This window comes from Lissotriton vulgaris, chromosome 8 (genome assembly GCF_964263255.1).
Source record: "Lissotriton vulgaris chromosome 8, aLisVul1.2, whole genome shotgun sequence".
Taxonomy (NCBI): Eukaryota; Metazoa; Chordata; class Amphibia; order Caudata; family Salamandridae; genus Lissotriton; species Lissotriton vulgaris.
Genome location: NC_141696.1, coordinates 828,174,026 through 828,197,952, shown reverse-complemented (window position 1 = coordinate 828,197,952; position 23,927 = coordinate 828,174,026). Strand labels below are relative to the sequence as shown.

General features: G+C 43.9%; 1 protein-coding gene across 1 annotated transcript in view; it reads right to left on the bottom strand.

The window, feature by feature from the left end:
* Positions 1 to 23,927, bottom strand: part of REV1 (REV1 DNA directed polymerase) — a 475,128-nt gene that overhangs the window by 74,553 nt on the left and 376,648 nt on the right. The window contains exons 18-19 of the mRNA XM_086934725.1: positions 19,301 to 19,543; positions 5,254 to 5,371 (exon numbers count right to left, since the gene is read on the bottom strand). Of these exons, the coding sequence (XP_086790851.1) occupies positions 5,254 to 5,371; positions 19,301 to 19,543 (361 nt within the window). The remainder of the gene's footprint in view (positions 1 to 5,253; positions 5,372 to 19,300; positions 19,544 to 23,927) is intronic.

Genomic DNA, 23,927 nt, shown 5'->3' with positions numbered 1-23,927 from the left:
CCAAACTTGATTACGCCAATAGCCTCTACCCCGGATCACCTTTAACGACCATGAAAAGACTACAACAGATTTAGAACTCGGCCGGCAGACTACTCTTGCATATCAAACCGCAAGACCACATCTCCCCTGCCTTGAAAGCCCTGCATTGGTTACTGGTTGCCAGAAGATCCACGTTCAAGCTGCTTTGTATCACCCACAAAGCAATACATGGAATAGGACCACTCTTCATCAGGAATAAAATCACCAAACACATTCAACAAAGGAACATCCGCTTTAAAGGAGCATCTCCCTCAAAATCCCACCATACAAGAAAAAAACCATGGGTGGCACATCCTTCTCTGTTCAAGCAGCCAAACTATGGAACTCTTTACCCCCCCAACATAAGGTACACAGACAACCACCTTATTTTCAGAAAACTACTCAAGATTTGACACTTCCCCACATAAGCACCATACGCAAACAGAAATTTATAGCATATCCCTCTGTATACAAGCATTTGTTTCACTATAGATATGTACCTATCTTTGTGTATTACTTTGTATAAACATGTAAAATAATTATGTTGTTGAGAGAAAAAAAAAAATCATCTTTGGTCTACATGTACATACTTCCATTGTGCATCTATGTACCTTCTATGTACTTGGATCTGTGTGTCTGTTACTTTTTTCCTGAAAAAGCATATCCAATGCACTACCCTATTTCTCAACCTGTGCCTCTATCAATATCTTTCATCTACATATACTTACCTCCTTTATGTATCTATATACTTGTCAATGTAATTATGGATCTATATATTTATCACTTTCTTCTAATTTAGCATTTCCAATGCACTACCCAATTTCTCAGCCTATACTTCGCTTAATATATCTTCTAGCCCAACCTTCTGACTCATCTCAAACTTCTTCTACTACTCCTTCCAATGCACTACCCTATCTCTCATCCTATACATCTATCAATATATCCTCTACAACCACTCTCTCATTTATCCCAAACCCCATACCACTACTATGATTGCCAAAATTACCCTTTCTACACTCTCTCCTACTCTACTTCTCCTTGCATCATCTGACACCTCTTTTACTATACCGATCCCCTAAAACAAACCTTTCTAAACTCCTTTTTACTCATCCAAAAGCCTAATCCTACTGCTAAGGCCTAAAAAAAAAATCCTTCACTCTTATCCCTCCACTATCCTTTTCAATTGAAATTAACAGACTAACATGTTCACTTCTCAAATTCCATATTAAACTTTACTAATATACTACCCAAATCACTGAATAACATATCCACTACTCAAATTACTTCATATTGTTTTACTATACTAATTTTCAACAGTAATCCTTTATGGGTTCCGGAGTGGCGTGCTACTTGCCAGAAAAGAGCTTCAACACCCATCAGGGGTAACAAGTGCTATAAAAAAGTAAATCTTTCTTCCCCTGTTATCCCTCCGCTATTCTTCTCACTCCAAGTAACTGACTAATATCCACCACTGAAATTACTTCATATTTCACCATAATAATTCACCACTAATCCTTTGTAGGCTTCCTGAATAGCGTGCATCAACAAGCACTATATAAATACAAACCTTGGTCCTCCTCTATCCTTCTGCTATCTTTCCAAATCCAATTAACTGACTAACCTATCCATCACTTAAAATGTACTTGCATGTTTCACTATGCTAATTCAACACTAATCATCTATGGGTCCCGGAGTAGCGTGCTACTCTCCGAAAAAGGGCTTTGACGCCTCGTCAGGGGTAGTAAGCGCTATATAAATGCACTTACAATACAATACAATATCCATCCTTGATGCGCTAGAAGATTCCATCCAGAGTATGCAGGTTATTTCGAAGTTTTAACATCCGAGAGCGTCAGACTTTTCCTGAGGATCTGAACAGAAACACTGTATATTAGGAGACCCACCCTAAATAGATTACAGTGGTCGTACGCTGGTAAACGTTTTCTGAAGGGGGAGTCAGCTGAGGTGTTTTTACCGGAAACTTGGTGCTTCTCCAACTCTAAATTAGGGTGGGGAACAGCAAGTTTGGCTCTTTGAAACAGCTGAAAAGTGATAGGTTGATGCAAATAAAATGTCTAAACATGCTAAAATCAACAAGAGCATAAATTTAGCAATGTTATTGTATTTTATTTATTCGTTCAGTTCGTCTTAGCGCTCTACTTGTCAGTAAAGGTAGCCCGTTTGTCCTGAATCCATGTACTTTTAAATTGAAATCAACTTGGCTTGCCCTTATGCCCTATCATGGAGCATTTCCGTTTGGTAAGCCACATTACTCACCAAACTAGTTACTATTTTGAGTCTACTTCTCGCCACACCTAAAATAATTTTCTATCTCAACTGCTTCCCATGCTGAGTTCAGTCTAGCCATCAGTTAATCACATTTCAATTTTCTAGCTCTCCTTCACCTTATAATGCTTTCTTCAATTTTCTATTTAGCTTGCCTTAGGAACATCCCCCTAAGTACATGGTTAACTACTGTGGAACAAAGGTCGATAAAGGCTCTCAATCCACCTGCCGCTCTGGAATGATTGGTATCCCTTTGGTCTACAATCCATTAGTCTAGATCCACCAAGGGCTACGGCACCCAAAACTTTAAAACACTATGTGCATGAATCATACATTGACTGTCCTGACTTGGTAAGGCAGCTCAGTTTCATGTTTAACCATACAGGTCTTGAAGCACCGCACTAACCACCCTGCCTGCAACTTGTTTACAGCTTTGAGGCTCATTGTTGCACAAACATGCTAACTTTCAATGGCTATTCACCACAAGCGGCTAATGATAGAATAAGACAAACTTTAAAGTTAAATAAGATTGAACATAAACTGAATATGCCTTTGTTCTTCAATACTTAAAACAGAGGTCTTCAAACTTTTTGATGCCGAGACCCACCTGTCAAAAAATGTTAGGCATGAGGACCCCCTCCTGACCAAAATGTCTAGAACTTCGTACTCACCATCATCGACAACCAAAAGCGCCCCCAATTCTCACGGCAAATCATTTTACAGTTGGGAAATGAAATTAAACAGTGTTTAGCAAAACCAAATGTTTGTAGATGTGGTCTTTTGGGTTTTGTTATTTGTTTCGGTTTTTGGTAACCATCTTGGCCAAGTGAACAATAAATTCTGAAGGCCACGAGAAAATGCTAAGAGGCTGGCTGCCTGGGTGTCCAGTCACCTAGACTATAATTATGTTCTCGTGGTACAAGTACGGCCAATGGGTATGCCCTTGTAATTTGTGTGCTTGGGCTATACTCAAAGGTCATCTTGAAGCAGACTACCTATGCTCATGGTGCATCTCTTGTCCCTATGACCTCTTTCACATCAGTGCCCCTAGAAGTGCCCTTCTTTGCAGGCCATACGTTCAGTACAGTGGGAGGCTTAGTATCTGGAAGGAGAATGACATCCATTGTGAACATGTGTTCCCATGCACTTGGTGCAGGTGCCGGACAACATGTTGCACGGTCAGACTGGCTAAACTGAGCCTTCGTCTCTGACCGACGCTGCAAAAAGTGAGTGTGTGCAAGGCAAGCCTAGGTCGCATTTAACAATACGTTCGAAATAGCCAATTCATTTACAGTTCCAAATATTATGCTTGCCATAATTTTGAGCCTCTGCCTGCCAGCAATGTTATTATGTAGGCGCATGAATTATTTAAGATTAAGCTTTAGGAGCCCTGGTGTGAGGGAGCAGTGAGTAACAAACAAAACTAGCGTATTCACTGAATCTGCAAAGCCACATGCAGCTTTTATTACACAAAATAATATTTTAATAGCGCACAATCATGACAACCCGTCCCACCTCTTTTTCTATTTAATTTGTTTCGAGGTAACTGTACATGTAGCATGCTTCAACCTCCCTGTCTTGAGACATGCCCAGTGCCAGTCTGCGGGGACTCTGGAGACTTGAGTCAGCTGAGTCTTGTGGATATATTCATTTATTATGCAGCTGACGAGATGGGGCCTCTCACAGCTTAGGAATCTCGGCCCGGGTGCACGTGGGACACATAAGCCCTGGAGTAGACTGATGCTACTTGTTTGGTTGCCAGGGAGGAGGAAGAAAGCCCAGACATTTACACTTTGTGCCTTATTACTTACCTAGGATAGCCAGACGCGCACACTGCGACCTTTACTTCACTATTCATGCCCTGTGCTGAGTGCAGACACATGCACACAACCTCATATACAGCATACTTTGCTGAGTGCAGGCGTGAGCCAAAGGCTCTTTTCATGTTGTGCACAGTAGAAGCTAACGCACAGGGAGAGATTATTGTATGGAAATGAGCTCCACACCCGATTGTATACAGTTAACATTGCTTATTTATACTGAATACATGCTATAATATTCAGTCATGGTAAACTGATATTCATTGCTTGATTTTGCTCGAGAGTGTCACTCGTGGTTGTTGCAATGAATTTATGAAAATGTCACACATAGAAATCTGAAACCTTGGCAGCTATGGGACGTGCCGTATTTAAATTCAATCTTCCATTGTGTTTCTCTGGAGCAATCAATGAAATTGAGCACGGAGTTAAGGCAGCATAAATAAAAAGACACATGCAGGAAAGAATAAAAACGGACAGAACACAGAAAATAAAGATCAACCGGAGCCTTTGCCCAAATCCCCTCATGGCTCAATCGGGAAACAAATAAGAATCTGTGTGTGTGCGCAAGTCAGTTTCAGTGTATGTCTGCAGCGGGGAAGAGGCAGGTTACCTAATTAAACTGGGAAGCTTTGGGTTGCCTTGGAAATCAGCCGGAAGTAACGCGAAGATCCTAATGAAAAGGCAGCAACGAGGCACAAAGCAGCACACGAGGTGAAAGCAGGGATGGCCAAGGAAGGCAGCAGTGCCGGCGTGAATATTGCAGAACTCCCTCGAAGTACAGGCTGCATTGCAAAGGTTCTGGTCCATCTTTATGGACAAAGTTTGCTGGCATTTCCTGGTATGCATGCTGCAGTCTCTCTGATTGGAGGACATGTTTTGATGACGTGTTCACATTATGATTGGCTTATTTTACCTAGTCCTCCAATCAGAGAGCCTCCTGAGATGCCAGTATTTCTAATCCAAAACGAAGAGGAAACGTTTTGGAGATGAGGCAGACGTGAGGCTGGTGAATGCGCGACCCCCTTCAGATGACTCCACGACCCCCCTGGGGGTCGCGCCCCATAGATTGAAGACCTCTGACTTAAAAGAACACCATACACAACAAAAGCATGACCCACTTTGCTCATACCAAATGTACAAGTTGGTTGCACAACATTGTTCTCGGATTGTTTTGTCCGCTGACCGTAAGCTGTTTTGAGTTCCTCTTGAAGCTCTGCCGGGAGTGCAGCAAAAACCTCTGGGTCCACCTGAATTAATAAAATTAAAAAATACATGTCAATTTTTCTTCAATTTCAAGTGCAACATTTAAAGTCATCTATGATCACTAGATCATGGAACCTGAAAGAAGCACAACATTTTTTTTTTAGGTTCATATTCTTGTCCAAACATAGCACCATGCTTATAGGACCTCTCCAGAAATGAATACAATGACATTCTGATTACATCTGACGCTTCAGCAAGATTTAGGAGAGGTGTGACTTTGTTGATGCTTTGACTGCGCATCTCACTTGAAAAAGTTTCTTCAATTTCATAAAATCCTTTTAAATATAACTAGCAAGTGTCAGAACCCCGCTCAGAGGGTCACGGAGCAAGCAGGAGCTTGTGGGGATGGGGGTTGGGTGCTTGTGGGGAGGGAGGGTTTGGTGCAGGGGGTGTGGAGAAGATACAGGGGTGAACACAGACTTACAAATCGAAATGTGATCAATAGCAGCAATAAAGTACTGCCAAGCCAAATACTTTCTTTATGACAAACATAGTATTCATATACGAGCACAATGTTAAATACAGCATACACAAACAACACACACAGCCCCCCAGAGGCCAGGGCTCTAGTGTTTAATGGCAGTCCAATGAGTTCAACTTACTTCTTAATAGCAGTAGAGGTTATTCCTCATTCATTAAAGCAGTCCCACTCGAACTCTGTTAGAAATGTCAAAATGGTTCCAGCGCCAAAGCACTATCTGGTGGACAAGTTCCCCCCCGGGCCTTCCAGGTTGTAGCCCAGTCTTACTCATGCCAGCAGGGATCGTCCAACTGAAGTCTCCAAGAGGGCCTCTCTCGTGGGCATGGCGGCCACAGCGGCAATCTCAAGTATCACACATGCAGCTCTGCAGCAATTGCAGCAGTTTGTCCTCAGGGTTTCTCTGATGCAACAGTTTGTTTCCTTTGGTCTACCCTGCGGGAGGGAAAAATGCAGTTCATGGTTGCAATCCTCAGTCAGGCCTTAGTCTCCATCACAGATCACAGCCTTGGTTTTCAAGAGTTTTCCCTCCTCGCACAGCCCATCTGGCTGCTTGACAGTTGAACCGTATGTGGGGGGCTCTCAGCTCCCGTTCTTATAGTCCGTTTCCAGTCACCGAATGTGATTTAGGGTCTGAGTCTTTAAAGTTTGTGTTGAGGGGGCCTGCTCCCTTTTGAAGTGCCCTCTTCTCTGCCCTGCCTCCAGAAAGCAGGGTGTCACAGCAGGAGTGACTCCAAATCTATTAGCGCCACAACACAGGCCTGAGGAGAGACAAAATGTTCACACCTAGAAGTCAGCCACAGTAATATTTGTATGAAAAGGTTACCCTATGGCCCCAGCCCAGCTCTTTATAATAATAATAATAATTATTATTATTATAATAATAGGGGAATTTGTAAAGCGCCTGGTTACGCCAGATGGCGTGTCCCCGCGCTGTTGTGAGTGGATGAGCAAATCTCCACTTTACCTGCAAGTTGCATCGTGCTCCCATTATTTGCCGAACAAGTACGTTTTGAGCTCTGTTCTAAAACTGCTCTCAGATGGCTCCAGCTGAAGCTCGATGGGGAGTTCATTCCATTTCCTGGCCTCCAGGAGCCTAAAAGACCTTCCACCCCTCCGAGCCCTCTTCACTCTTGGGACTAGTACCAGTCCAGTTCCACTAGATCTAAGGGGACGTGCGGGTTTATAAAAGGTAATGAGACTCAGTAGATCTCTGGAGCCCCTCCCTTGAACAATGCGGTGGCACATACAGAGGGCTTTAAACATGATTCTCTTCCTGACAGAAAGCCAGTGAAGAGTATCCAATGCCCTTTTAGATTCAGCCCGCCTCGGTGGTCTTAGAACAAACCATGCAGCTGTATTTTGCATAACTTGGAGCCGGTTCAGACTTTTGACCGTGGCACCCAGATAAAGAATGTTGCCATAGTACAGGCGTGACGTGACGAGTGCGTGCACTAACGTCTTCCTGGCCTCAATCGGGAGGAGATCCATGGTTTTTCGCAAACTTTTCAGGACACCAAAACAGGTCCCCACCACACGTCTAATCTGGGATTCAAAGGTTAGGTCGGAGTCTACCCATACGCCCAGGTTCTTTGCCAGGGGGCGTGGTGTCGGAGCAGGGCCCATATCCGATGGCCACCATCCCGATGACCATATAGATGGGCCCCCCACCACGATCACCTCCGTCTTGCTGCCATTCAACTTCAGGCAGTTGTCAGCCATCCAGGTGGCAAGCTCCTGCATACATGCTCTGAAGTTGGATGCCGCAATACCCGGCATCCGTGATAGCGAGATGACCGGCTGGGTGTCATCTGCATATGACACGATCCTGACTCCAAAACCCTCCACTATCCCAGCCACAGGAGATACATATAGATTAAATAGGGTAGGGCCGAGGGCAGATCCCGGGGGCACACCCTGGCCCAGATTAAAAGCATCAGAGTAATATGCAACCTGCCTGACCTGGAAACTACGTCCCATCAAAAATGATTGTATCCACTTGAGAGCAGAACCATAAAGCATGCTAGTCTCAAACTTACCCCAGCTCCTCCAGTTGATTCCTTAAATTCTGCCGCCGTTTTCCTAATACCCACAAAGGAGGAATAGATCTGTCCCACTTTGTCAGAGAAAAAAGCCGCAATACGGTTGCAAGAATCTACCGAGCCCTCAGCGTCAACGGTATGAGCTGCTAGTGAGGAGATCTTTTTATAGATCTTAAATAGTTCCCTAGAGGAACTGCCCGCTGCTCTGATTCTCTCTGCATAATGGGTGGCCTTAGCCTTTCTGATAAGCCTTTGGTATTTTTTTCTCTGTTTTAAATATCTCATTTTGGCCTGATTAAAAAAGCCTTTCCTCCACTGTCTCTCCAGGTGTTTACATTCTATTTTGGCTTAGCGAAGGTCATCATTAAACCAAGCTGCCGATTTCTGTACTCTGTTCAGAGTTTTAATCTGTCTCAGCGGGGCAGCACTATCCAGTGCTTCAGTTATGCGTCTGCCTAAATTAATGGAGGCAGTCTCAATATCAGAACCCCCTGGTGCCCCACCTGAAACCAGAGCTGCATTCAATGTGGACTGTGAAAAGCCTACCCACTTGCGACACAGGTGGTTAAGCGCTGGTTGCTCCTGGGTTTTGGATTCAGGGTTCTTAACCACAAAGGGAACGAAAAAGTGGTCAGACCAAGGTATGGGTATTAGGATATTAACATCAATACCCTGCCAGTTGGCAAATACAGGATCTAGCAGATGGCCATGTTGATATGTGGGGACCCTTGATTTCAAATCTAATTGCAGTGATTTTAATTCCTGACATAGATCTGATGCCCCACCGTTGAGGGAGTCCTCAAAGTGAATATTAAGGTCACCCAGCAGAAAAAATGTATCATTCCGTAGAGCTACGTCTATAATCCTTTCCAGAAGGCTAGGCACAAACCGCACCTGTGACCCAGGAGGTCTGTACACTAGAAGCCCTTTCAGCGTATCATAAGCGCTGACTCTGACAGTAAATAGGCCTGCCTCACTATCCACTATGGTCGCAGGTTCCAATGAGCAACCTAGTGGGTGTTTAAACACAATGGCTACCCCACCGCCTCTGCCAGCCAGCCTATCAATCCTAACTATCATATAGCCAGGAGGAAGGGCCTCAATAATATCTGGCTCGGAGTCGGCGTCCAGCCACGTTTCCGTAAGGAATAAGAGGTCAAGTTCCTTGTCCACTAGAAGATCAAAGATATCCAAATTATGTTTCACCATGGATCTGCAGTTAAGCAGGCCACAGCCCAACCCTGTATCCCCTAACTTTTGTAAGCCTGTAGTGCTGTAACTGAATGGGCAGTGGTTACAGCTATTATTCAAATCCATTTGCATGCTGTGGCTACATGCAGTAGGTACCTTGGGGCGGAGAGCATATAGTTTACCCGGACTCCATTGCACACGGGACATAAAATGACCAGAGTTTCTTGCCCTGGTCCCCGAACGGCCGCGGAAGGGCTTGCCTTTGGCGCACCCGCTGCGCGCATCCGCTGCGCGGCCGCTCTCCCATGTGCCCTTTATCCTGTGTAGCGGACTTGCAGATCCCACTTTGATGCGCACAGACGGCGGCTGCAATCGTAAGCCGGGACAGGATTGACCTTTCCCGCTGCAACAATTTGATACACTTCGCAAGCCTATCATGGCTGCATTTCGGCACTAACGCGTATGAGAAAACGATTTTAAAGAGACGAGCTCCAGCACGCGCACCAAACGTCCACATTGATTGATTCGGACCCACGAAAAGATGGTGATGCCGTGTGGGTGACGGATTACTTTAGTGCAGTGATTATCTCTTTCCAAATCTTGATTAAGAAGCAAGCCTCCCGGGTTCAGACCCATGGTGACACCGTTTTTGACTTCACCCCGTTTTTTAATTTTAGAATACCGCCTGTTTTCCTTGTCCCCTGTGTGGGTTGATAACAGTATATCTCACCAATCGGCTGATTGGTTGACAAATGATATAATTTTGCCCCTTCCCATCCTGCCCCTCCCTGTCCTGATGAAGACCCCGTTTAAGGACCTAACTTAGCCTACGGCCAGGGGTCGAAACGTCGACGGCTTTTTTCTTCAACACAGATCTCCGGCACTTGTCCTTTTAATAATTCAAATACTCTGTGTGATCGTTGAAGGTCTTGTTTGTATCATATCTATATTGAATGCCATAATTTCTTAGGCAATGGTATCAAATTTGTTTTGATTCATGTATTATCAAATTTGATTGTTTTCATTGTGATTTACCTTATTCCTTTTGACCTTGTCTTGCCTAGAGCACACCCTTTCTCTCCCCTTCACCTTCACTCACCTCTCCCCCGCCTTGGGGCTTTCAGAAATGTTTTATGTATGTACCGATAAGTGTTTTACGATGGGTATTGGAAAATAAACATCAATACCTTTTTCAGTAGTTCCAATTCTTGTTTTCAAAAATAATATTTAGTCTTGTCCGTGGTGTATGGTGCACATAACACTTTTTCCTTGCGGGGACCCTCTTTACACATACCTTTATCCTGTGCAGGGCTGCAGCCACTAGACAGCTGACCGTGGAACCGGAAGTGCCTTTGCTCTTCCTTCCACACCCTCCACGCAACGGCGCTTGTCGCCGCGTCGGACCGGGGCGGGAAGGAGGGATAGACAAGCAAGGCCCCCGGCGAGTTTCTATATGATTCCCTTATCAGCCCCTTCAAATTCCCGAGATGTGCCCAGGCCTCTTTCCAGTGACCTCTCCCTGAATCAAAAAGCCCCCTTTCAAGTTTGCAGGAGAGCCTCGCTCTTCTTCCTCCAATGTGTATCCCTCCCAAAACACAGGAATGCAGCAATTCACAAATCTGGACAGGGGGATGCCTCGAGATCCTAATGTTTCTCCAGTCAACCGGTGGCCTCCCAAAGTGGAACCCAGAATGCTCCATGTACTATACCATCCAGAGGCACACATACACCCAGCGCTGGAATACATCACACACGCACTACATAGAGCTACATAATAAACTCATGTGGGCCAAAGGTGAGTTAAGCACACACCAAAGGAACTTTACATGAGGGAGCCTGCAGGTCTCATCCAGTGACACAGGTAAAAGGGCCTGTTCACTTCCACTAATCACTACTGGTATGAGGCCACCCCTCTTGTACTGCGTAACTCCAGGATTGGCAGTACAGGTTGGTCTGTTCCCATTCTACACGTACACCTTGGTCCTGAAGAAAGCCCATTGATTAATTGACGAAAGGGCTGAAACATGTCGACCTTTTTAATATCACGAAGACAGGTAGCGTAGAGAATCCTAATATTCTCACTGCGCATACCAAGAAGTTTTTCAACACTCCTAACCCGAATCCAGATTAATAAATACGTCTCCTGGTATTCGAGTTATTTTAAAAAATCACCACTTCCACTTATCACTGGACACTACTGCACAACCTTGTATTAAAATCTCCTGGTGGAGGCTGCATATAAAAAAACCCTATGATTATGCAGATACCCGAGTGCTCTAGCGGAGAATCAAGATATACCGCTACCTCACGTTGAACAACTCGAGTGCATGAGGGTTCTTTTACCAAGGGACGCAACGAATACCGAGTAATCCGGGTTCAGCCGGACAAGTGATCCACCCCCTTCTTGATAATTACTGTTCCCATGAGGAGCAGGGTCAAGACTGATTTGCATATGACTGGGTCAAAACTGGGGTAGCGTAGTGAGCAAAAGAAAGATGGATTTAACCCATATCTCTCGACTGGGGGTGAATGTTTAATTGATTCTGCGACCATTTCATCATTTATTGCCACATAACTCCTCGCAAAGGCAGTAGCATTTCACCACTATGAGGGCAGGGCTTTGGGGCACACCTCCCTGTCCAAAAAAAATGCAATCCGTGAGACAAGCCTAAGTCCTGGATCACACGCATGATCCATGTTTGCTCGTGACAACAAAAACCAGCACCAAAGATCCAGACATCGTAGAAACTGGGGGACTCAGGTCAGGGGGTACGCGTCCGTCACCATTCGAGGGGTTTTTCTGGCCCACTGTAAATGTCATTAGTGTACATTGCTAAAGTAACCAAATTATGGGATCAAATAAGTGAACAAAGGAAATGGCTTTATTACTTACTTGTGATCATCACTACTTTCAGCTCAATGTTTCTTTCCAATTCGTCTATGTTCGGTCTCAAAACAGGCACACTGTGTAAAAAAAACTAAAAGAAAGACAACTGCTCCCATGCTGTGGAGTTTCTACTATTTCTTTTCCTTTAACACAAATGTTATTGCATGTTTTCATAAGTAGGTAGATACTTGTACATTGCTTAGAATGTAGGTCGCAAGCAACAATATCAAGTTAGTCTTTGCTCAAGAGTGCTTTGTAGGAGTTTTTCTGTTTTTGGCTCTTAGACCGTCTCTTGCCTGATCAATTTGATCAAAAACAGGAGCTCGGATTTGTTCTAGGCCTACATACTGAAGCAGAACCTATGCATGATCATCATTAACGAATAACATTTTCATTCATATTGCTTCCATGGAAATATATTGAGCTATGCTCAATCTTTCGCCCAAGACAAAAGATATAATAGACCAGTGAATGCTGTATAGAACATAAACGTAAAGCGCCTTGGGCAACTCTCACATATGCCTGGAAAGGAACACAGCCCAGCACTGCTTTCAAATAAAGGCCCACGTTAAAAAAACACACACACACACACACACACAAAATCCATTAGGCATGGCCCAACAAAGTAAAATAAACTAAAAAGCTAAGGCATCCACCAGGTCATGGGTTTCTTTTCTCCCTCAACTGCTTCTTCATAGAGCACCAAATGTTTTTGTCAACCATATAGCTAACAGTGCATATTAATTCTTTGCCAGACATCTCCCCTGAGAACTTTGTAGAGCATGAATATGCCAAGATCAGACTTTATCTGCTACAATCAAATCTTAACGGGTTTGCTCCCCATCCATGCACATCGTGCGTATGGGGTGGGAGTGGCTTGCTGGAACGAGGAGCTTGAGTGCTGGGAAATGAGACGGCAGGGGAGGAGAGGGGAAAAAACGAAGTAACTCGGAAGAGGAAATTCAAGGGAGGGCAGGGGAATAAAAGTTACAGGCAAGTGTGGTGTCGTGGTGTCTCAACTCAACGCAACCCATGCGTGATGAGTCTCTGTTATCATACAGACGACCGGGAAACTGCGATTGAGCTAATCCGTGTTCTACGAGCAGGTATTATCCTGTTTTTCTGCTGCAACCTGAGTGAAACTCGACTCCATTACCACGAGCACCACGATAATCAGAGTGTGCCCGGCTGGGTACACTGTAAGTCCAATTTAATTATTTCATCACGCATGGGTTGCGTTGAGTTGAGACACCACGAGATGTCCCGCACTGTTTAGTCCTGACGAGACCTCCATCAAGCAGGTCGAAACGCCGTCGACGCTATAGGGAAGGAACCCTTTAAGCACAGTGATCTATGATTCCATAAAGTCACTGTTAGCAATTACTGTATTATGTTGCTTGGTCATTCCCTTTGTAAATATCCATAACGCGAAACTGTACAGATCACTGATTATCTGTGTTTGTTCTGTTTTTGTTCACGAAATCACTTGGGACGCACTGCACTTTCTTGTACATATAACTTTTTATATATGTGTTGCTGTTGTAAATATGGACACTTTCATGAGTTGAAATATAAGAAGTCTTTCTTATAAAATTTGCATACGTGTGCTTCTTTCCTTGCCAAACCCTTATCTGTTACAAGTTAATATTGCTTATTTAAGCTGTTTAACATTGTATATCGTACAAATTGTTATGCCACAGGAACCATTGTTCTTTGGATAAACACTTTGCCCTGGTTCCGCTGTGAGTAGGGTTCCCTTGTTTCCCCCTTTTCGCATGTCCTCCATAGCAGCACAGGAGTGGGAAGAACTAGTGGCTACCTATAACCGTCATCCATCTGAATGGAAGCCCACTGCCGACGCCTTACCAAGTCCCGAGAGAAGTTACAGCCTAGGAAAAACAGTTCCCGAATCAATTTGGGTGACAATCTTAAACACACTGCAACACTCGGCTACGGCCCTGGACTTCCAATCTCAAAAAATGGACATACAGCTTTGTGTTTTGCAGACAATGGCTTATTCAATCTCAGGAATTGACTGGAAAATCTCGGAACTAAATGGCCTCATAAGGAGGGGTCAAGATGCCGTCCTTGCGGCCTAACTAACTATTACAACCACTACCTTGTGACCCAATTTTAGACAAACTATCATCTTTACCCACGATGTTGGGGGCACTGATAAGTGACCTAAAATCAGTAGTTCTACCAACCCAAACCTCACAAACTTCTGATCCGCCCCCAGATGTCCCAACGACACCAACGAGCTTATTGACCGAGCACCCAATTGAGCAGAGGTCAGATATCATTGTATCTTCAACCGAAACATTAACATCCAGACCATTGGCAACTGAGCTAACCACCACGTCTGCGACTACAGTCGCATCTTCCTCAATAAACGCTCAGGAATCTTCTAAGACTCGGAGAAAGAACAAAAGGAAAGGAAGGAATCGGGCCCCAAGAAGCTCAAGTAAGAAAATAGAAATATATTCTAACTCCTCTCCTCCAGCAGCAACTGTCACTGGGTCTCCAATAGCCGATGAAGCACAATCTCCTCAGTATAAGGCCTCTGATACTGCACCCTCAGCATCCCCTTCGGCACATTCAAAATTGACAAGTATCGTTTCTAAGAAACCTGCGCAAAAAAAACTCTAGCAGAAAACTTTACAATCCACAAAAACTCATGCGGCACAAAACTCTATTAACATCGAACCAACACCATCTGAGCTTGCTCCAACAAGAGGAAGAGTGGACACTGCCACGGCTTTCTGTATAAAGTCCTCTCCACATTTGACACCTATACCGACTAGTAGCACCAGGAACTTGCAGATAGCCGCCAATCAGCGTGAGCACTTAAACGCCTCAGTCACAGCAGGCCCAAGCAACACTTTTCAACCAATTCAACAGGGTAACAAGAGAACACCGCCGGATCCAACCAAACCACAGTTTTTCAACAGTTCAACATCAATCCTTTTCATTCCAGAATACACATCCCGCGGCAGAAGTGATATACTGAATAGGGCAAACATACTAAGGCTCATGCAGTCACTAACAAATTTATCAAACATCAGTTCATCTGATCTCATGGCAATAGAGTTCCAGTCAAACACCGAACCTCATCGCCCAGACATTAAAAAAGCAACTTGGCACTCCTTGAGACAGCACATAAAATCATGGAAGAAATAGTGACGTTTCAGCAATGGGGGATAGAGCTGAAACTCGAAGAAAGACCTCGCTACCCTACTCCTTTTCTTCCTCCAGCCAGACCTCCAGTACAAAAAAGTACTATCTCAATACTAAAAGGAGCGAGAAGCAGCTCGCCCGGGTTGTGCCCCCGAGATTTAAAAAAAACCCAACTCTGAACAACACCAAAAGCTAAGCAGCTGTTCGTTGCCAAGAACTACTCACGACTGGAACTCAATTCAACGCACATTCGCAAGTGCAACTTTTAACAATTGACAGAAAGGGAAAGAATTCACCAATCCATCAGAAGGATATATGGACATTAGAATTTGCTCCTGGAACATCAACGGTTTGGCGAGCAAAAGAAATGATCCAGAATTTCTAGAATACTCGACTACATTGTACCTTATCCTGCTCCAAGAGACTTGGGAAGAAAAGGCATTTGAGCTCCAAGGGTTCACGTCCTGCTGTATTCCGGCAAATAAAAACTCAACTTTTGGCCTAAGATCAGGCGGACTGATGCTTTTCGCATCAATATCGACAATAGGCGAAATTGAGGCAATGGACCTGCTTATTCCTCCCCCAAGCGTCATTCAGGTGGCAAAGATCCTACTTCAGTTAAAGAAGCTCCCCCAAGCGGTAACTATAATTAATACATACTTTCATCCCAAAGACAAACAAAAAGGTGCGAAAGACCTAGCCAAATTGGTGAAAAAAATAATGGAAGAAAGCGTGTCTGATTTATTCATCTTGACAGGGGACTTCAATATGCTTCTAATTAATAAAGAGCAACCTAGCGACCTTACCCAAGACCTGAACGCAGCATGGGGCATGCCGACACAAGGCCATATAAAAAACAAGAACCCAACGAAGCACTCCAAAATCCTACTTCGACATCTGGAACAACTCAACTTAAGGGCCCTGAACGGCCGCTACTCTGACGATGATCCACCAGTTGCCACCTTTCACGCGAATAATCAATCCTCCCATCTTGACTACATGTTTACATCTCTAAACATGCTATCTCGGGTAAAGTCCTTTAGAATAGGTACGAGCGACCTCAGTGATCATCTGCCACAAGCGGCCATAATAAAAACCACTTCCCACCTGGAAACCGAAACCTTTATAGGCTTCGACACAGCTACCGTCCCAAATCTAAGGCGGCTTCGCTGTAACGTCAGGAACATTGATTCAATTAGCTCCATGACGAAAAACCTTTTCTCCCAAGCTAGCAGCTATGCATCCAAGGCATCGGTTGTCTGGGATATTTTCATCAAAATCATTAGGGAGAAAATGGTAAAAAAGGTTCCCAGCAATTCATGCCATCATCAGACGCCCCTTCGTGGGAATCACTTATGTCCAGAAACGAAACCACAAAAAAGATTAGTAAATCAATTACTAAGACAGTTGCGAAAGGATCCAACAAATTACAGCTTGCAAACTGCCCTACGGGAAGCTAAAACAAAGTTGAAACGGACAAAATGGGGCAACCAGAAGCGAAGTAACGAAGAACTATGGGTGAAGCTAGTTTACAAGGGGAAGCAGAAGAACAGCTCCAGATTCTGGCAAATGGTTAAAAGAATATAGAATCCTGACTTCTCTGGTCAAAACTCGCATATAACTGAAGAAGTATGGTCGAAATACCTATTGACGCATTTTAATAACGATGGGACTACTGATGAGGCCGTTACAAACAAACCTTGCTTAAAAACCACAAAGCACAACAAAGAAGCAAATCTCAATCACCACACTCCCACAAATCCCCTTGAAACGGGGGAGCATATCGCCATGAATACACCAAAACTCAAAAAATCAAAAACGGAAAAAAATTCAACAAAGGCATTTGAGTCAGGGCCATAGACAATTCTCCCATCAGACAACCAACGACAAATATCAAGGGGGAGACCAACCGGTGCGCCTGGGCCGAACGGCCTACCACCTATGCTCTACAAATCAGATGTCGATTTTTGGAGCGCATCTTTAGCACCAGTGTTCAATAGCATTAGACTCTCACAGACCCTTCCAGCGTCCTGGCACGGTTCAATTATCAGCCCGATACATAAACAAGGTAGCAAGAGGCTTCCAAACAACTATCGCCTTATTGCTCTCCTAGATGTGGAGGCAAAATACTTTGCTAGCCTTATCTTGGAGGAGCTAACATCATGGGCAACTGAAAATTCCATCATGCCAATCAACCAAACGGGTTTCTGCAAAGGCCAAGGGACTACAACTAATCTCATGGCTCTATCACTGCTGATGGAAGCAGCAAAAGAAACAAAGTCATCCTTATTCTTCTCATTTATTGACTATACCGCCGCATTCGACCATGTGGACCGAAACAAACTTTGGCTAAAACTGGACAACTTGGGAATACCTAAACACTTATTAGACGTCCTAATACTTCTCCACTCAAACACCTGGATCAAAATCAAACTTGGGGCTGGAACACACCTCTCAAAACCCATAAGGACAACAAAAGGATTAAAACAGGGATGCCTACTTTTTCTACCCGATCTACCTGGGCAACTAGACAAATGTTCCAATCATGCACCGAAACTAGGGAAAATTACCCTCTCAAACCTGCTATATGCGGATGATCTGCTGTTGATAAGTCGGACTCCAATGGGCCTCCAACACCTTTTGAACACAACCCATGCTTTTTCAGTAAAGAACTCACTACAAATAAACTTCAATAAATCAAAGGTGATGGCTGTGAATTACAGGAAAAAAAAGAATCCTTGCTGGCACTTGAATGGCGAAAAGCTCGACCAGGTCATCACATATAAATACCTGGGAGTAATCCTGGACTCAAATAATACTTCTAGGCCGCAGTTCAAGTCCTTGCGAGGGAAGGCTATAATGACCTATTTGGCACTAAAATCACTGAAGGTCAAACTACCTGACCTTACACTTAAACCTTTTCTTGAAATATTGAATGCCAAATTAAAACCGACTCTCACTTACGGGAGTGAATCACACCACGGTAAGGACGCGGCGTTGCTGGACACACTCATAGGCAATTCATACAGGGCTATCTTTAATCTTCCCAAATACGTCTACCCGGCTCAGATTCGATTGGAATTCGGTATCTTAAAACAAACCCTAGAGAGGCGGTGTGTGTACATAACAAACTGGCACAAGATTCGCAAAGCAGATGCTGGATCTTTATGCGCAAATGTATGGGAAGAACTACTTCGGCACCGCAAATTCGCGCCGAGAGCCTACTTATACGAATCACTCAAAGTTCTAGGCCTGACTGACATCTGGGAAACATCAATAGATCTCTTGTCTTTTAAAAAAGTAGTCAAAAAATCAGCTAGTATCATTTCAGCGATAGAAGACAAGAAGGACCTAGCAAATAGAGCACATGGATGGCTAACGGTGGGTGACTATGATAAACTGCGGCCACAAGCATACTTCAGCATCGGCATGAAAATAAATGTTAAAGAAAAATTCTTAAAATTACGCCTCGGGGTAATTCCCATACTTCCACATCTACCGCCTTGGGAGAGAAACAACCCTTCACAACAGTGTCGCATGTGCAAAACCGGCAAGGAGGATATAGTTCATGTGATTTGCATCTGCCCTAGCGTAAAGGACTTGAGGTACAATCTATTACGTCCTTTCTTCAACCTACATGCCGTTCGGACCTGCAGACAGGCAGTCAAATTGTGCTTCTCTACTAGCGACATTAAGCTGAATTGTCAAGTTGTAAAGTTCTTTGACATAATAGGAAATAGACTTAACCACGCCAGATGAACTTTTTAAATCCCTCGAGGGTAACCATAAAACTGTTAACAATACTGTAATTTTATGCATCCTAATTTTGTTATGCTTAAGTAACAACAATTATTGGACGTTTTACAATTTTGTAAAGATTTTAATTAATCATATGCAAATAAAATATTTACTTACTTACTGACTGTCAGATTTACCTGCAAAGTTTACTTGAACTGCAATAGCCCAGTATACTGCATATTCACCCCGGTGAGGCCAGAAGGAGTTGGGTTATTGTGAATCCTCTACAAATAAGTTTTTTTATTTCTTCAATTAACCTGTGTATGACTTCAAAATTATATAGCCATCAACATGTTTGCAAACAGCATCGCTTAAGATGGGCTTGTGATTGAATGCTCACCTGTGAAAATGCAGGTAAGGCAATGACACTTATTCCTGTTTCACTGCCAGCTTCTCCTGCTTCTTGTAGCTCTGGTATTTGCAAGAGGACAGTTGCTACCGGCTGTGACATAAGGGACGTGCTACAGCCATTTATTTGTTCTTTCTTGATATCGTTATGCAATGTTCCACGTTGGATGGAATAGGTTTGCTCCACTTGCTCACGGATATCAGGAGGTAGTGCCTCTAGAACAGATTGATCCAACTGTAAAAAGGAAATGTAAATTGTCTAAGACTTATTTTAATTATATTGAAAACATTCTTTAAGGTTTTCAGACATTAGACAGGAAAACCATTGAAATCAGCACACATCCTTTCAATTTCTATATCAAATTAAAAACAATGGGTATTAGGAATTCAAACTACAGACCTCGTTATTCAAGTCTTTAGTTTTCAAATTTGAAAGTAAGAATGATGAAGAAAAACAAAGATAGGGTCGACAGAAGGCGCAGTGTTGGAGTAAAAATTATGACTAATGACTGGAATAGGACAATGGAATGCCCGTAGAAGTTTATACCCTCAATTCTTTAGCCTGTGTACCTTATTTTTGGAGATTCTAAAAAAGTGCATTAAAGTACATAAACGCTACTGGCTCCAACTCTATGGAAAATGCATAGGGGCCTACTGCAATTGCAAAGGTGACTAACATAGATACATAAGAAACAAGTTACTTACCTGTAACTACAGTTCTCAAGAACTAGTAACCTCCATATATTAGCATGCTTGCATATTCCCAGTTTCAGACTAGGAACCTTCTGTATACTAGAACGAAACAGTAATGATTTTATTGTACCATTAGCATTCCGCAAACAGATATTATATACAGTCAATTCACCTCATAATCTGACCCAAACTGTGGCCAATGAGGTGACGTTCCAGAGACCACTGCCATCTCTGAGTGTTCAACTGCCAGACTTTTGAAACCCTTGAAACAATAGTCAACATTCATAATAACTTTAACCTACTTTTACATATTGCAATTGAATTTCTTTCAGAGATAGTGCACACTAGTATTAGAGTTTAAAATTCAGATTACTGTCAGCATGGTGGAAAAAGTAATCTTGACATACTCGTCGCTACTTAGGGCATCATCTGCAACAACAATAAGGTGCTCACTGTATCACTGGAATCAAGCTATATCTGGCTGAAGAGCCCATATTAAGACCAAACCAGTCCTGCCAAGCCAGGACTGGTTTGCATATTGGGTCAAGACTGATTTGCATATTGCTGGGTCCAAACCGAGGTGACATGGTGGGTGAAAAACGATGAATGGGGATGAGGTTAATTCAAGCATTCCATCCATCACCTTGTTGTTGTTGCAGCCGACGTTACTAGGTAAGCTTTGAACATCAAAAGAGCGATCTACAGAGTCTGCTGTTACGGCCTACTCATCTAGTCAGCAAGTGACATTGGATCATACGTAGAAAAGAAAAGGAGGGAATGCCCAGGAGTAAGGACATGTCAGGACCCAAAAAGCATACTAAAATACTTCTGGATGAGCTAATTCGCTTCTTATGATCGATAATCCAGTAAGAAAAAGATGTTTTCATCAGTTCAGCTGACAACCAAGAAAGGTCACCCGTCGTCTAAAAGCCTGTTGACAGAAAGTTTGCTGACGTAGACTATAGCATATTTACCATGGATCATAAACGAATCTGTTTACATAATCCGTAGGTAGCCTGTATAAATGCCATGGATATAGTCATTCTGGACTGACAGTGGACATGTATGAGCTTCTGCACAACAGAGACATGATCTTTTTTTTTTTTTTGAACTGTGTAAATTGGCATTTGTATCTCTGCTACTGCAGCTTAGGCAGAACATTACAAGCATACCACACATTATAGGCATTTCAATCAAATACGACAAGTAGTCAATACAGTGTCATACTGTAGCACGTCAACCAAAACATTAATTCAACCTTGGGCATATATTCAAAGGCTGTCCAGTGTATAAACTCAGATCATGGTTGTAAGGCCAATAGTGCCTGTTGCCAGACCAGCCATGTCCCTGGGCTGTGACCTACAGGCCTTTCTTTCATCTCTCTACCATACCCTCAAAAGTTGCTAGGAAGGCCGCCCAGTCGACTGCAAGAGTGTCGGCACTGAAGACTTAGTCTTTCCTCATCCCTCCGCGCTGATTCCTCTGCTAGAATCCAGTGCTCGACCTCCCTCCTTCCACCTACAATAAATGGGCCCTTCAGGTGATCAGTGCTTAGCAAGGATCTGCCTAACAAGAACTAGCGCTAATCACAAAACTCTAGCCCTGCTCCCTTTACTTTCAAAGTAGGGGACAGTCCCAGAAGGCACACCTCCAACTTTAGGAGTTCTGACCAGGCCATTGCGTGCCCCAGGTTGGTCGTCAGTTCCTGCCATAAACAGGTTATCTTGAGACAGGATAGTCATATGTATACAGTCAATGCCTACTTTATTGCATTTAGGACACTTATTATCTGCCATTCCCTGCACTGTGTTATGTCTGTGTGGGGTTATGTATATCACATGTAGGTAGTTGAAGTGCATATAGCGGATTCTGGTACTACGTGATACCGTATGAACGTGTTCTAATGCCCTGGTCCAGTCTTTGTCAGTGAGATCCCTATACAATGCAGCCTCCCATGACAGCCGGAGTGGGACCAGATCAGTCATCAGCAGATCAGTCTGAGTCTGTAGCAAGGCTGACTTGTAAAGTGAGGAGACCAGCTTCCAGCTGCACCCAAACGTGAGGACAATCTGCAACACTTTGTCTCCGCGATTAGGTCTGTCCCACCTGCAACAGCGTATGTATCATCCAGATTATTGTTGCTTGTGTAAGGAATTTAGGCAGGTAGATCTTTGTCTGCCATTAGCACATCCAAATATTGCAGTCTACCCTCTTCCAATCAATTGCCAGATGTAACCAGGTCCACGTGGTTAGCCTCCTGCTTGTGAGGAACCCACCTTGGGAGATGGAAAGGCCAACCAAAGGGACCCCCAGGGCATAAGGTTGGGAACACCCTGCAGGCTTATTAGTAAATGTACTCTAGCTTTGCTGTGCTATACGTAGTAGTTTAGGGAGTGGTCCAAGAGTGAGACATTCCCCCATTAAGAGAGATATCAACACCCTAACACTTTGCAGAGTACAAAAACCTGCTCTTCCTGGTAGAGTCCTGCCACCCATCTAGCCAACAATAGTGTGATACAATTCAATGTTTGGAAATACAGGGCCACCTTCTCCCATTAGGCTTTGAAGGATGCGTACGGAGGTTCAACACCTGCCTCCGTCTTGTATGAACTCTACCCCACCATGGTGTCTAAAGTCAGATGGAGGATCTGGGTATCTGAAGCGGGAGGTTCGCAAAAAGTACAGCATTAGTGGCAATATGAGCATCTTTGTAAGTGCTATTTTTGCCTTTATGGGAAGTTTCAATGTATGCCAAAATTTGACACTTCTTCGCAACAAATGAAGCACTCCACTAAGGTCACTTTCTCTGCCATCTACATCTCGTTGGTGAATTTTGCCCCTAAGATTTTGGAGCACCAGGGATTTCCGTGGGATACCATGGGCCTGTACCACTTCCGGAACATCACTATTGTCACTACACATCGAGAAGGCGCATATTTTCTCCCAATTGGTGTTTAAAGTCCGTTGCCTCTTTCATAAGGCACAGCATGGCGGCACCCTAGGCTAGACCAGACTCTGAATCGTGCAGGAATAGCAGAGTATCATTCATATAGAGGGAGATGTTTTGTTCCCTGTCATGCAGTGGTACGCCCCTAACAATGCGCTCTGCATCATAATACTAGAGACGGGTTAAATGGTCCCGCAAACAACAGTGAGGACAGAGGGCATCCTTGCCTGGTGCCCATTCATATAACAAGGGGTGCCAAAATATTCTGCCCGGTTTTCTCCCTAACTTGTGCTCCGTTGTACAATAGCATAGTCAATTTATCCTATTCAGGGCCTAAATTGATGTGATGCACGACTGCACACTTATAATGCCACTGTAATGTATCAAAGGCCTTTTTGTAAATCGACTGAGAAAACAACAGCGTCTGGGAAGGTCTCCAGGAGGATCTCATCTAGCACTCGGTAGAGGCGCCTGATATTTAAGGAAGTGTTCCAATGTGAGTTAAACCCATTTTGGTCTACGTGTATCAATAGGTGTAAATGGGGCTGCAGATGGATTTTACGGAGTATTTTACAGTCGATGTTCAACACTGACAGACGCCAATAGGAGAAGGTCCTTTTTCTGCTTAGGTAAGGATATCAGCAAAGCCTCTCTGCAAATTGGGGGCAGGCTACCCGCCTCCCAGGTTTCCCCGGACAGCTCTGTCCAATGGGGAGCAAAGAGAGATGTGTATATCTCATAGAACTCAGCTGGAATGTGATCTATGCCAGGGCTCTTCCCGGTGGCTATCTCTTTAATGGCTCCTCTAATTTCTTGTTGCGTGATCTGTTGCCCCAGTGGCTGTCGAGCGCCATCTCGGAGCGTGGGTAAAGTCGCTTTGTCCAGCAACTGTTCGATAACTTCGTCTTGAAAGACCCGACCCACTATATACGTCTTTGTAATGTTGTACAGATATGTCACAGGAGCTACTGTGTGTTTC